The sequence below is a fragment of the Lactuca virosa genome, chromosome 8 (assembly GCF_052849685.1).
Source record: "Lactuca virosa cultivar CGN04683 chromosome 8, Lactuca_virosa_CGN04683_v6, whole genome shotgun sequence".
In the NCBI taxonomy this organism is placed as follows: Eukaryota; Viridiplantae; Streptophyta; class Magnoliopsida; order Asterales; family Asteraceae; genus Lactuca; species Lactuca virosa.
This window is the reverse complement of record NC_136433.1, coordinates 352,876,633-352,892,665: the sequence shown is the minus strand read 5'-3', so window position 1 is coordinate 352,892,665 and position 16,033 is coordinate 352,876,633. Positions and strand designations below refer to the sequence as shown.

General features: G+C 38.2%; 1 protein-coding gene across 1 annotated transcript; it reads left to right on the top strand.

Moving 5' to 3' along the window:
• The first annotated feature begins 2,588 nt into the window (after positions 1 to 2,588).
• On the top strand, positions 2,589 to 4,821 carry LOC145133590 (2-methylene-furan-3-one reductase-like). Its single transcript, XM_079068516.1, has 4 exons — positions 2,589 to 2,860; positions 3,178 to 3,501; positions 3,583 to 3,742; positions 4,399 to 4,821. Exons 1-4 carry the CDS (start codon positions 2,681 to 2,683, stop codon positions 4,671 to 4,673), a joined length of 939 nt encoding a protein of 312 aa, XP_078924642.1. The 5' UTR covers positions 2,589 to 2,680; the 3' UTR covers positions 4,674 to 4,821.
• Positions 4,822 to 16,033: the final 11,212 nt, after the last annotated feature.

Here is a 16,033-nt window from a genome sequence, read left to right as displayed (position 1 = left end):
TGAATTTCATCCCCAATTAATTATTTATGCGATGGATTAGGAAAATCCATAATAGGAATACCCTCGTTTACATCGTTAGGCTCGTTTCCCAGACACACTCCTTCACAACGTTCATCAGAGAGAAGAGTTGTGACCCTTCTCTGATCTCTGCTCCATATTTCCTATTGCTGACGCCAACTACTGCTCCTTTATCTGGTATGTCCAACTTCTTTATCCGGTGTAACCTCCTGGGTCAATACATGATGTCTGATTTCTGGAATCGATGAAATACACGAGTCACCGTCGCCATTATCAACCACTTAAATTTTGATACCGAGAAGATGAAAGGGGGATTTGATTCCTTGGTGCTGAGGATTCATGCACATATACATATGATTTGTGAAGAATACATAATGAAGGAGGGTGTCTGTGATCGATTGGGAAGCAATAGTAGGAGGTTTCGTTCTTTGATTGATACCTAAAATCAATACCAGAAGCCAGTGGCGAGTTTACATGCATGGTAGGTGGTTCCCATGACCCACCTTAATTTTCAAATCTTAAAATAAGTTATATTGAAAAAAATTAGTAACCACCTTGAAAAAAATTTAGGACCTACCTTAGAATGTTGGATCAAAATGGATGATCAATTTTAATGACCTTAGGAAGTTGATTTATAAGTTGTTACTTATAAAAAGGAAGGGTGATGGAAAAGTTTATTATGGATTGTTTAAGGAATAAAACTTTCTACCTCCAACTTCAACATTGTTGATGGAGTACTTGAGGAAAAAAGTTAACGATAAAAACCCCAAACTTGGTTTATTGCAAGTTTAAACTTGTTTTTGTCATTTAACATTATTTTTGCATGTTGAGCCGATTTTTATTAGTTTAACCTTGCTCTAGTCTAAAAGATGAGCATTTTTTAGGTTGAATCGGTGTGGGTTGGATCGAGTTTGAAAGATTTCTGATTTTCTTGCCAAGTAGGCAAAACTCACCTCAATAGAAGGCTAAGTCCGAGTGATTTGTGAAGTACTCGACCAAGTTAAGAGAGTTTTACAACACTGTATCCAACCGGCCCATAACTAGTAATTTTAACTATTCCATTTTTCTTGGTTTCATTTAAATAGGGAACCACGTGGTTTTCTCTTCTATACTCGCCACTACCAAAAGCTGCAATCGATAGAAGGAGATGAAAGAGTAGGATCGATCTCTATTTTGCTTGGGGTAAAGGATACGAACGCAGAAGCAAGCACAATCTCTGCAAAATCGCTGGTTGATTTTTGTGGTGGTGGGAATTGGGAAGAAGACGTATTCTTGTTTAGATTTACGGGAAAAAGAAAAATCATGTCCTATAAAGACTTGATTTTTTAATTTTGAAAAATTAAAAAACGCCACATGGGCCAAAGGTAACCGGTGAAATCGAAAGTAATTTACAAAATTTCCCTATTTAACAAGTAAAATGACACTTTAGGATCTATTGCGCAAAAAAAAATTTAGTGACCAAATCGGGAAAATGACAAAAATTTATTGTGCTATAGTGATATTATCCCCATATAAATTCAAGAGGAAGGGGGAGGGCTCCAATTCATGTGTAGGTCGATTGTTTGCATATAAATTCAAGGGGAAGGGGGAGGGTTGAAATGTTGAATGATGGGATGAGTTATAAGTAACTAGGTTAATACCCGTGGAAACCACGGGTGAAGAATAGAAAACACTAAAGATAATTTCAAATCCTAATGGCTAATGCATTAATTAATGCTATTAGATGCAATACTTTTGCTCTAGGAAAATTGAATATATTGGCGTAGGAGAGTGCGTTCAAATAAAGTGTCTACTAAAGTTACCCTGGATCAAAAGAGGATCCAAGAGGATTGAGGTTGACGCTTGTTATGTCCTATTTGCGATATCTAAAACAAGACAATTGACCATGTTTTATTCTCTTGCCCCATCACTTATTCCAATTGGACACAAATTGCTCGTTGTTTGGATATTGACTTTTTTCCTTAAAAAAATTGACTTGGATTATACGGATCAATCAATTGAATGTTAATATGAATCAAAAGAAGTATTTTGATACAGTTTGTGTCACGCTTTTGTGAACTATTTGTAATTTTCGAAACATAATGAATCTTGGAACGGTCAAACCCAAGAAAATTATATATTTATAAAATGTTTCAAAGTCTTTATTTTGTTTTTAACATAAACATTAAAGTAAAATTAAACTGAATTGGTTGGTTACAAAATCCTATTAGTGATATTGTAAATTCTTAATCATATAGTACATTGTTAGTTAATATAAAATCTTCATCGTACCGAAAAAAGTAAAATAAGTAAAAAGCTATGCCAAAAAAGAATAAAATGATAACAAAAACTAAAATAGCTGTATTGTAATTTGGTTTAAAAACTTAATTACTCTTTCTACTTTTAGATAGCTCATAAATTATATCTACCAATCTATCACAAATGGTTTCAGATTTTGTTGAAGGAAAAAAAAAATTAAAAAAATAGAACCCAAATGTGAACACAAAAATAGTAAAAGGACCATTTATGCATATAACTCAAACTTTTGCCGCAGAAGTTTGTTCTTTTTAAATTCTAACCAGTAACGAGAAACCAAAATGAAATAAAGATCACAACTCTCTCGATAATCTCTGCTTGTTCTTCACAAACCGACATTAGATTAGCCCTCTAAAGCACCACCACGATGAAGGCATGGCAGTATCAGGAATATGGCAGCGTTGAAGTCTTGAAACTGGCTACTGATGTGGCGATTCCTGAAATCAATAATGATCAGGTGTTGGTTAAGGTTGTTGCTGCTGCTCTTAACCCAGTCGATTACAGAAGGAGGCTTGGACAGATGAAGGCCGCCGATCCGCCTCTTCCGGTAAGTTTTCCGGTGATAATTTCTAGTTTGAATTGTCTGTGAGTTTTCAGTCTCGTGATTAAATTTTGGGATTGAAGTTCGTTTTGCTTTAATCAGTTATACGTGTTTTAGGTCAAGTAATTTTGGGATTTAGGTTTGTTTGTTGTGTAACAATTGAAGGTGTTTGTTAATCCTGTTTTCTCCACTTCAAAAACAAGCTTCTCATTTCCACTTAAATCAGCTAATTTCGAATCATTTTATTTGAATCGATCATTTTTAGTTTTTTACGCGAGAGTTTCAGATCAATTTTCGCTAATGAAATTTACTTTTAATAACAGGTTATTCCAGGATTAGATGTCGCAGGGGTAGTTGTGAAAGTTGGAAGCGAGGTAAAAGGACTGAAAGAAGGAGACGAAGTATATGGAGATGTAAACGAAAAAGCTCTGGATAAACCTACAAAGTTAGGAACTTTAGCAGAATACGTTGCTGTTGACGAGAAATTGCTGGCTTTGAAACCTAAAAACATGGATTTTGTAGAAGCTGCTGCTCTTCCTCTTGCAATTGAAACTGCATATGAAGGTCTAGAAAGGGCCAATTTCAAAGAAGGTCAATCAATCCTTGTTCTTAATGGTGCTGGTGGTGTTGGATCCTTCATAATTCAGGTATGTAACCTGTTCTTCATAAAATTGCACATTCTTTTACCATACCCTGTATATATATGATGCCAATCTTCTTTGTTACAGCTTGCAAAACATGTGTTTGGGGCTTCGAAAATAGCGGCCACATCTAGTACTAAAAAACTGGAGTTACTTAAGAGTCTTGGCGCTGATATTGCCATCGATTACACCAAAGAGAAATTCGAAGAACTCCCAGATAAATACGATGTTGTCTACGATGCAATAGGTAAGAATTATATACATAGAATTTACATTTTGATCCGATAACTTTTTCAATTTGTATCCCAAAAGGTTTTATCTTTAACTTTTGTGCTTTTTATTTATTTTTATTCTTTTAATGTTTTTGTTGGTTGTTCCGATTTAAATGACTATGGGCGTGTTCGGCAAAACTAGCGGTTAACTGCCAGAAACTCTCAAACGCTGCATGCCGAACACGCCCTATATATTTGTGACAAAAATTGCAAAAATCAATTATAGGACAATTACCAAAAATAGTCATTTTATTTATAATAATGACAAAAAATAGTCATTTTTTTTAGAACATGGACCATAAACGATACAAGAAGTCAAGAACCTCTGATAATGACCAAAATTTTAAGAAAAAAACTATTTGAGACCAAAATTGCAAAACTCCGCTATACTCAGAGACCAAAAATGCAATTTTCTCTTAGGAAAACGACTCCTAAAAGTTTTATATCCATTGTGGATAGGACTCCAATAACCGCGTAGACTTATTTACATCTCACATAATGTTTTTTTTTAGCAAAACACTACTATGGGGTTATAGGCCATCTTAGGTTTCTCGAAGAATAACGTTTTTACAGCTAAAAGTTGTGTGTGTATATTTTTATCTGACATCCAAGGATGATATAAATGTTGTAGGGCAACCGGAGGAAGCTGTGAAAGCAGTTAAGGAAGGTGGTTGTGCGGTATCCATTACCGATTTCGAAAAGCCTATTCCACCACCCGGGTTCGGCTTCGTGCTCACATCTAGTGGATCCATGTTAACAAAACTAAACCCTTACCTAGAAAGTGGAAAGGTGAAGCCATTGCTAGACCCAAGAACTCCTTTCCCTTTTGAAAAGGTTAAGGAGGCTTTCACTTACCTTGAGAGTCATAGGGCCACAGGAAAGATAGTTATTTATCCGATACCATGAATCTAGAATGCTAAGACTTTGTTTTGTTTTACATAACATCAATAAATAATTCGAAGCTTGTGTTTCGTCTTACGTAATATGAATAAATAATTCTAAGACTACGTTTCATTTTACATAACATCAATAAATCTAGTGGTTTTAAATTTAAGTTATATTTGATTTTGGTGGATGGTATATTATGTTACACGGGTTTGTGTTTATTTATAGGTAACACTCGTATGTTGGGTCTAATTGAGTCTGTAGGATATTGGAATTAGCATGAAGGTCAAAGTTGTACTTGTGAATTAGAAATGTGCATTTATAATTTTGTTGCTATTTAATTAGGCCTTGGGGTATGGTAGGATCTCACGTGTGAAATGTTGATGATGCATACATCTTCACTAGTGAACACTGTCCCAGGAGCTAGTAGTTGTGATGTGGATTGGTATGCATAACGGAGGATCAAAGAGACTGTAACTGGCTGAACAAAAGCTGGAGTCTCTCATTGGCTTCTCTCTATCTCTCTGTATCTTTCCCTCTCTTGTTCACTAGATGTTCACCAATGGAAACCTCCCCCAGAGCTAGTAGACATGTCGTGGAGTGGATACTTGGATGATGTGTCATGCACTTTACTAGTGAATATGCAGTCACAATACCTGATAGCGTTATTGGGTTGGACCAATAATGTGAGGATTATGTATAATTGGATTATTGGTGCATTGTTTGTTATTATGAAGGATTCTGTGCAATTAAGGGTAAATAGTGGTTATGGATTCACGATTAAACTATAAAAAAATATAGTCAAAATATTGTTTTTAATATAAAAAAGATGTTATTTTTAGTTGTTTAGCGTAATAAATAGTGTTAGGGTTGAAGATGGTATGCATTTTGTTTTTGGGAAAAACAATTTTTTTTCATCAACTTCATGATTATAACTTAGTTATCACAGTACAACGACTGAGGAGGCAAACAGACAACAAGTTGCGCCGCTAAGCTTTTTTGTATGACAAAGTCAATTCTTTTGAGGACTACATCCATAGATCTAAGGGATATAACATTATTATGCATGATCCGTTGTACTCTATTAAGAAGCTTCACCGCATCCGGCGCGAGGAAACCAAACGTATCAAACGCAAATGGTATGAACATGTGTTAATTTTCCATGCACGATTTCTCATGTTTTGTGACATTGCATGTAGCAGCTTTTAAAGCGGCATGTCCCGCCTTATAACCTCCCAACCCTCAAGCTCACGATAGGGGATACCCCTGTAAGGTCCACACAGACGTGTTTCTCTCCAACCCATCCATAAAAAAGTCAGACGATCTAAGGGTTGACTTTCCTTCTGTCGGGTCGGTCAAGAAATTCACAGGTGTCTTTTTCTTGGCGGATACCTCGACACATTTAAATATGTCAAACAAAACATCCATGACCATATTTGTCACAACTGGCATTTTTGCCAGGAAATTCTGTGATCATGTAAACGTCATCTATGATAATACTTATAACATTAACTTGATATCATACATTATGTTCATTCTATGACCACAAACTTAATCAAGATTCACAAGTGAAGTTCAAAACTCTACACAAAGTATCCAAATAGTCAATTGGGGAGTTGAAAACCCTAGAGACCCTGGTTCAAGTTTATTATGGACTAGGATTTCCTTATTGGGCCTAATGGACCAATAAACATTCAATTCAACTACATTGGGCTTAGAAACCCTATTTGGATTCTAAATGGACCCAATTCATAAATCTATAACATTTTGGACCATTTGGGCCTAGAATGATTCATTCTAACCCTAATGGGCCTTATTAGGCCATAAATGAATTAATTTGCCCTAACGGGCCATAAACTTCCTTTCTTCTTTCAAATGGGTCGTGGACCATCTAATGAGCCCAATGGGCCGAAAATTAATTATTGGGCCTCATAATTTCGAACCAAGGCTAGAAATGGGCCAAGATAATCCACCTCCTTTCTCTTTAGCCCATTCTCGGCCTAATGAGTAAAAGAAAAGAAAAATAAAAGGAAATTAGAGGATTAATGAGAGTTAGCCACCTCTTTATTGCATGGTGGATCTCCATGCACATCACCTCACTCCCTCTCTCCTCTCTCTTCTGCTTCTCGGACGAACCTCACACTCACCACCTCATTTTCTTTCAAAAATCTTCCAAGAACACTCTCTCAAGAAAACCTCCTATCTTCTCCATATTTTCGAAGATCTAGGGTTGTTCAAGGAGATTTCCACCAAAAATCATCTTTCTTTGGTAAGTCCCTACATATCCAAGTTATATAACTTCATTCTTATGTTAAGAACACTTCTCCTAAACATTTTTGGTGATCACACTCTTAGAAAACCCCATAAGCTCGAGATATATCCAAGGAAGGCATGCTAGAGCCGAAACCTCTTCCATTTCTTATTCAAATCGAGATCAAACAAAGCAAGGTGAGTTCATACCCCCTTGTTTTCGGTTTTCACTTGTTTTTGGTGGAGAATACAAGTATTTATGTGTAGATCTATGTATTTATGCATGTTATGTGTGATTTTCTTGGCTTTTGTTGTGTTTGTGTGATAAACTCGATGGATCTATAAAACTCTAACAAAAATAAGTGAGAATCACAAACAAAAACACTCTAGATACTATACTACAAATTTAAAAGTGTTATAAATGACTAAGTTGTGAAAAACCAAACAAAATCTTGTATAAGGATCATTTTTGGCAAATAAACAAAAGTTTGGGGTCAAGAGTGACACCTACGGTTTTATAGGGGCTAAAAGGGTATTATTAGCTTAAAAATGAGTTTTTATAACAACCGTATTTTTGTAAGGGTCAAAAGTGTAAAATTTGGTATTTTGGGCCTTAATGTGGGCTTCACGACCTATTGGGCCCAAATTGCAAAAATATCAATTTTTAGGGATTAAAATGTTATTTAATCAAAACTCGAGCCAAAAATGATAATAAACGAGATTAGGGGCTGAAAATGACACTATCTCAAGATTCGGACCAAAAATGTTAATTTTATAAAAATTGGGCCGAAAATGCTATTCTATGCAAATAAGGGCTGAAATTGTAATTTTCTGCAAAAATGGACTAAAAATGTCATTATATGTATTTTTGGGCCAAACCCGTCAATCACTAAACATTTGGGGCAAAAATATAGATTTTTATAAATTTATGGACTAAAATGTTATTTTTAATTTAAAATAGACCAAAATGACATTTTATGTAAAATAAGCCCTTAAATGTTCAAATTAGTTCTCAAGGGACCTAAAGTGTAATTTTTAATAAGTACGGGTTCAAGTTATAGAATTTTGATGTATCAAACTAAAAATATCATTATAACAAAACATTGGACTTTTTATAACGCTACGGATAAATAATTCGATTAAACGAAATACAACAATGGTGCGATTCTTGGGCCTAGTATTTTGCTATACGTGTTTATTGGGCATTCGTGATCCAATTACATGCTTATTGGGCCCAATGTATTCATCACATGTCTGTTGGGCCTCAGTGACCCAATTACATGCTAAATGGGCCTAATTTAGCATTTACATGTTATTGGGCCTTAGTGGCCCATTTACATGCTAATTTAGCCTGGAAATAACTTACACGTCTAATGGGCCATAGTTGCCTTTTCTTCATGTTTGTTAGGCCTTATCTTGTCATTTTATACATTATCTAGTGTTCGAACTTCTAAATACATATAACATTATACAAATTCATGTGGAGACAAATGGAATCTAGTGAGACGTGTCGGCTGACACCACTGAGTGTATGGTCGTAGCTTGTAGTTATAATCAGAGTCTCCTGGGGGAGAGCGAGAGTTTGTGTATAGATCTATACGGGGGTGACTCTCCCACACCTGAGCTGTTCGCTACAGTTAGACTAGGCCAGTCTAGGGTGAGAAAAACCTTGATCGAAAATCCAGTTTTGGAAAAATGCCAAGACAGGCAAATCAGTTAGACTCGGTTGTATTCCAAGCAGCAGTGTCCGCTGCGGTCACTGTGGCACTTGCGCAGATTCGCAATGCAAACAACGGAGAAGGCAACGGGCAGGGAGCCGGGAGCACGAATCAAGGAACAAACCACGGAACCACGCGAACTTGCACCTACAAGGATTTCACCAACGCCAAACCTCGAACCTTTAATGGAACAGGAGGCGTAATAGCCCTGAAGCGATGGATTGAGAAAGTGGAATCCGCTTTTGAAATCTGCGGGTGTCCAGATGGATGCAAGGTCAAGTTTGCGGCCTGCACATTCACTGATCAAGCTCTCTCCTGGTGGAATGGCCACATAGAGGCCATGACACTCCTGGTGGCGAACGCGTTGCCATGGGAAGAGCTCAAAGAAATGATGTTGGCTGAATATTGTCCAAGAGGTGAAATCCAGAAGATGGAACAAGAACTGTGGAACCTCACGGTTCAAAACTCCGATATCGACGCATATATATCCAGGTTTAGTGAGCTATCTCTCTTGTGTCCCGGAATGATCACCTCAGAAGGGAAAAAGATTGAGAGATTTATCTGGGGATTGACTGCACCTATCCAAGGAAATGTCATTGCGGCAAACCCTGAGACGTTCGACAGCGCCAAGAGGTTGGCTAAGAAATTGTATGATCATGGCAACAAAAAGGGTGCCAAAACAGTAGAAGCGGAGGTTAAGAAGGAATGTGAGAACAAGAAAGGGAAAAACAACAAGCGAAAGGGGAAACAAAACTCCGAATCATCTAAGAAACAACAAACGGTGATTGTTCATGATGCAACTCAAGCTACCACCACACCACATGCTCCAGCCTCATCCACGTCTAATGCCCCAAAGCAGTACTTAGGAAATCTCCCCAAATGTAACAAATGCAATTTCCACCATCAAGGGGAATGCAGAGAGATGATTTGCACAAGGTGCAACCGGAACGGCCATACATCAAAGTATTGTAGGGCTTAGCTTCAACAAAACCAGATGCCAAACAACAACAACAACAGCAACAACAATAACAACCACAACAACAATAACAACAACACCAATGCTGGGGCCAGCCATACCTGTTACGGATGTGGGAGAACCGGGCATTTTAGGCGAAATTTCCCCAACGCAAACAATCAAGGGGCATGAGCAGCAGGGAGAGTGCTGACAATGGGTCAGGGCGAAGCAGTGCAGGACCCAGCTGCTGTCACCAGTACGTTCCTACTTAACAACACATATGCATGCATCTTATTCGATAGTGGGGCGGAGCGAAGTTTCGTTAGTAATAAATTCAAATACTTGCTAAATCAACAACCCCAGAAGCTCAACGAAGCATTCACGGTGGAAATGGCTAATGGGAAAACTGAAACAACTAAAGATATCTATATAGGATGCACGTTAACACTAAACAACCACTCCTTCCAAATAAATTTGATGCCTGTAAATATTAGGAGTTTTGGTGTGATAATTGGCATGGATTGGTTAAGCCCCCATCATGCCGATATTATGTGTCACGAGAAGGCCGGTCGCCTTCATCTTCCTAAACATGAAACCCTAATAATCTACGGAGATAAACCCGACATAAACCTTCGCCTTATCTCGTGTATCAAGGCACAAAAGTGTCTACATAAAAAGAACTACGCATTCCTTGCTCATGTGGTGGATAAAACCAAAGAGGAAGTGAACATTCAAAACATTCCAGTGGCATGTGACTTCCCGGATGTGTCTCCAGAAGATCTTCTGGGAATACCCCCAAAAATACAAGTCGAATTCCAAATCGACCTAGTGCCTGGAGCCACTCCGATCGCCAAATCACCCTATAGGTTGGCTCTTGCCGAAATGCAAGAATTGTCAAGCCAACTAAGTGAACTCTTGGATAAAGGATTCATAAGACCAAGCTTATCTCCATGGGGAGCTCCGGTTCTTTTCGTTAAAAAGAAAGACGGATCCTTCAGGATGTGCATTGACTATAGGGAATTAAATAAGTTCACCATCAAAAACCTGTATCCACTTCCACGAATCGATGATCTATTTGACCAGCTTCAAGGGGCTAGTTACTTTTCAAAGATAGATCTGAGATCCGGTTATCATTAACTCAAAGTCCAAGATGAGGACATTCCTAAGACTGCTTTCCGAACTCGCTATGGACATTACGAATTCTTCGTAATGACCTTCGGTCTAACAAATGCCCCCGCTGCATTTATGGACCTCATGAATCGAGTCTGCCGCCCATTCCTTGACAATTTCGTGATCGTTTTCATCGATGATATTCTCGTATACTCTCGAAGCAAGGAAGAGCATAGCCAACACCTCTGACAGATCTTAGAGACCCTTCGGGCTGAAAAGTTGTATGCGAAACTCTCCAAGTGTGAGTTTTGGCTCCGCAGTGTAAATTTCTTGGGACATGTTGTCAGCAAGGAAGGAATCCATGTAGATCCCTCCAAGGTCAAGGCCATCGAAGGCTGGGCAATTCCGACAACACAAACAGAAATTCGCCAATTCTTGTGTCTTGCAGGCTACTACCGAAGGTTCATTCAGAACTTCTCCAAGATAGCCAAACCCCTCACCTTATTGACACAAAAGGCGTACCTTTCAACTGGACTGAGAAGCAAGAGATTGCCTTCCAAACCTTGAAGCAAGCCCTCTGTAGTGCTCCAGTGCTATCCGTACCGAAGGGAACCGAAGACTTCGTAGTCTACTGTGATGCTTTGAATCAAGGTTTAGGTTGTGTACTTATGCAACGTGGGAAGGTAATTGCATATGCATCCAGACAACTGAAAATACATGAAGTAAATTATACCATGCATGATCTCGAACTGGGGGCGGTGGTCTTCTCCTTGAAAATTTGGAGGCACTACTTTTATGGTACCAAGTGCACCATTTACACTGATCATAAAAGCCTCCAGCACATTTTAAATCAGAAGGAACTAAACATGAGGCAACAGAGATGGGTTGAGCTGCTAAACGATTATGAGTGTGAGATCAAGTACCATCCAGGCAAGTCTAACGTGGTAGCTGATGCCCTGAGCCGAAAGGAGTATTCAAGTCGTCGCGTGAAGACTCTATCAATCACCATCCAATCTCATCTAGCCTCACAGATCAAGGAAGTCTAATTGGACGCATTGAAGCCGGAGAATGTCATTAGTGAATCACTGCGTGGAATGGATAAGGGACTTGAAGTTAAAGAAGATGGAACTCACTACTTCATGAATAGAATCTGGGTTCCCAAGATTGGGGGATTCAGAGAAGTAGTCATGCAGGAAGCCCACAAGACGAGATATTCTGTTCATCCGGGGTCAGATAAGATGTATCTGGATATCAAGCAACATTATTGGTGGCCTAATATGAAGGCAGAGATAGCCACTTTCGTGGGCAAGTGCCTTACTTGCGCCAAGGTGAAAGTGGAATACCAAAAGCCCTCGGGATTATTGCAACAACCAGCGATACCCGAGTAGAAATGGGAAAGGATTACAATGGACTTCGTGACCAAATTGCTAAAGACAGCAGACAGATTGGATGCTATCTGGGTAATCGTTGATAGATTAACAAAATCCGCCCATTTCCTACCAATAAAAGAATCCTATAATATGGAAAAGCTTACCCGAATCTACATCAAGGAGATCGTGAGACTCCATGGAGTGCCAGTGTCTATTATCTCAGATCGAGATAGTAGGTTCACTTGAAGATTCTGGCAATCTCTTCAGAAGGCAATGGGAACACGGCTAGATATGAGCACTGCCTATCACCCACAGACGGATGGTCAGAGCGAGCGTACCATCCAGACACTCGAGGATATGCTCCGAGCTTGCGTGATTGACTTCGGAAAATCATGGGATGCCCACTTTACTCTGATCGAATTCTCCTATAACAATAGTTATCACACGAGCATCAATGTTGCTCCTTTCGAGGCTCTCTATGGTCGTAAATGCAGATCGCCTCTATGCTGGGGCGAGGTGGGTGACACCCAGCTAGCAAAAGGGAAATCGCCAGCCAGTGCTCTTACAGGACCCGAAATCATCCGTGAAACGACCTAAAAGATAATCCAAATCAAAGCTCGACTTCAAGCATCGCGAGACCGACAGAAGAGCTATGCTTACAAGCGGCGAAAGCCATTAGAATTTCAAGTCGGGGATCGCATGTTATTAAAGGTCTCTCCTTGGAAAGGAATGATTCGCTTTGGGAAACGGGGAAAATTGAACCCGTGATACATTGGACCGTTCGAGATTCTTGCCCGGATTGGTCCAGTAGCTTACAAGCTGCAGCTACCTGCCGAACTCAGCAACGTACACCCCGTGTTTCACATCTCAAATCTGAAAAGTGCCTATCAGATGAAACTCTTGTCATTCCTATAGAAGAGATCGAGATCAACGAGAATCTCCTGTTCGTCGAAGAACCAGTTGAGATATTGGATAGGGAAGTAAATCGTACAAAGCAAAGTCGCATTCCGATTGTGAAGGTTCGATGGAACGCCAAACGTGGACCAGAATTCACATGGGAACGCGAAGATCAAATGAAGCAGAAGTACCCTCACTTATTTTCTCTTTCATAATTCTAGTTTTCGAAAAAATTTCGGGACGAAATTCCCTCGAACGGGGGGATGATGTCACAACTGACATTTTTTCCAGGAAATTTTATGATCATGTAAACGTCATCTATGATAATACTTGTAACATTAACTTGATATCATACACTATGTTCATTCTATGACCACAAACTTAATCAAGATTCACAAATGAAGTTCAAAACTCTACACAAAGTATCCAAATAGTCAATTGGGGAGTTGAAAACCCTAGAGACCCTGGTTCAAGTTCATCATGGACTAGGATTTCCTTATTGGGCCTAATGGACCAATAAACATTCAATTCAACTACATTGGGCTTAGAAACCCTATTTGGATTCTAAATGGACCCAATTCATAAATCTATAACATTTTGGACCATTTGGGCCTAGAATGATTCATTCTAACCCTAATAGGCCTTATTAGGCCATAAATGAATTAATTTGCCCTAACGGGCCATAAACTCCCTTTCTTCTTTCAAATGGGTCGTGGACCATCTAATGAGCCCAATGGGCCGAAAATTAATTATTGGGCCTCATAATTTCGAACCAAGGCTAGAAATGGGCCAAGATAATCCACCTCCTTTCTCTTTAGCCCATTCTCGGCCCAATGAGTAAAAGAAAAGAAAAATAAAAGGAAATTAGAGGATTAATGAGAGTTAGCTACCTCTTTATTGCATGGTGGTCTCCATGCACATCACCTCACTCCCTCTCTCCTCTCTCTTCTTCTTCTCGGACGAACCTCACACTCACCACCTTATTTTCTTTCAAAAATCTTTCAAGAACACTCTCTCAAGAAAACCTCCTATCTTCTCCATATTTTCGAAGATCTAGGGTTGTTCAAGGAGATTTCCACCAAAAATCATCTTTCTTTGGTAAGTCCCTACATATCCAAGTTATATAACTTCATTCTTATGTTAAGAACACTTCTCCTAAACATTTTTGGTGATCACACTCTTAGAAAACCCCATAAGCTCGAGATCTATCCAAGGAAGGCATGCTAGAGCCGAAACCTCTTCCATTTCTTCTTTAAATCGAGATCAAACAAGCAAGGTGAGTTCATACCCCCTTGTTTTCGGTTTTCACTTGTTTTTGGTGGAGAATACAAGTATTTATGTGTAGATCTATGTATTTATGCATGTTATGTGTGATTTTCTTGGCTTTTGTTGTGTTTGTGTGATAAACTCGATGGATCTATAAAACTGTAACAAAAATAAGTGAGAATCACAAACAAAAACACTCTAGACACTATACTACAAAGTTAAAAGTGTTATAAATGCCTAAGTTGTGAAAAACCAAACAAAATCTTATATAAGGATCATTTTTGGCAAATAAACAAAAGTTTGGGGTCAAGAGTGACACCTACGGTTTTATAGGGGCTAAAAGGGTATTATTAGCTTAAAAATGATTTTTTATAACAACCATATTTTTGTAAGGGTCAAAAGTGTAAAATTTGGTATTTTGGGCCTTAATGTGGGCCTTACGGCCTATTGGGCCCAAATTGCAAAAATATTAATTTTTGGGGATTAAAATGTTATTTAATCAAAACTCGAGCCAAAAATGAGAATAAACGAGATTAGGGGCTGAAAATGACACTATCTCAAGATTTGGACCAAAAATGTTAATTTTATAAAAATTAGGCCGAAAATGCTATTCTATGCAAATAAGGGCTGAAAATGTAATTTTCTACAAAAATGGACAAAAAATGTCATTATATGTATTTTTGGGCCAAACCCGTCAATCACTAAACATTTGGGGCAAAAATATAGATTTTTATAAATTTATGGACTAAAATGTTATTTTTAATTTAAAATAGACCAAAATGACATTTTATGTAAAATAAGCCCTTAAATGTTCAAATTAGTTCTCAAGGGACCTAAAGTGTAATTTTTAATAAGTACGGGTTCAAGTTATAGAATTTTGATGTATCAAACTAAAAATATCATTATAACAAAACATTGGACTTTTTATAACGCTACGGATAAATAATTCGATTAAACGAAATACAACAATGGTGCGATTCTTGGGCCTAGTATTTTGCTATACGTGTTTATTGGGCATTCGTGATCCAATTACATGCTTATTGGGCCCAATGTATTCATCACATGTCTGTTGGGCCTCAGTGACCCAATTACATGCTAAATGGGCCTAATTTAGCATTTACATGTTATTGGGCCTTAGTGGCCCATTTACATGCTAATTTAGCCTGGAAATAACTTACACGTCTAATGGGCCATAGTTGCCTTTTCTTCATGTTTGTTAGGCCTTATCTTGTCATTTTATACATTATCTAGTGTTCGAACTTCTAAATACATATAACATTATACAAATTCATGTGGAGACAAATGGAATCTAGTGAGACGTGTCGGCTGACACCACTGAGTGTATGGTCGTAGCTTGTAGTTATAATCAGAGTCTCCTGGGGGAGAGCGAGAGTTTGTGTATAGATCTATACGGGGGTGACTCTCCCACACCTGAGCTGTTCGCTACAGTTAGACTAGGCCAGTCTAGGGTGAGAAAAACCTTGATCGAAAATCCAGTTTTGGAAAAATGCCAAGACAGGCAAATCAGTCGCTATCATGTATGGTTATAACGACTCATATAGAGATCCATTCCCATTAAGACATCACAGAAAATTAATAAATCATAAGTCATAATGATACAAAACATTTCTACAGTGCAAAGACCGTGACATTTTTATAAATCAGAAAATATCAGATTTTCTGGAAAATACTATTATTCAAATACCACTTACTTACAACAGAATGAATACAAAGAAATTTGAGTTGCATTCCTATATGTTACTACTATGAAATTCACACATGCATTTATACTCGATTTTCACATCATTTTTCAGA

Coding starts and splice junctions, on each gene's coding strand:
- LOC145133590 (XM_079068516.1), top strand. CDS start 2,681: ATGAAGGCATGGCAGTATCAGGAATATGGCAGCGTTGAAGTCTTGAAA. Junction 2,861..3,177: donor CCGCCGATCCGCCTCTTCCG/GTAAGTTTTCCG, acceptor TTTTAATAACAG/GTTATTCCAGGATTAGATGT. Junction 3,743..4,398: donor TGTTGTCTACGATGCAATAG/GTAAGAATTATA, acceptor TAAATGTTGTAG/GGCAACCGGAGGAAGCTGTG.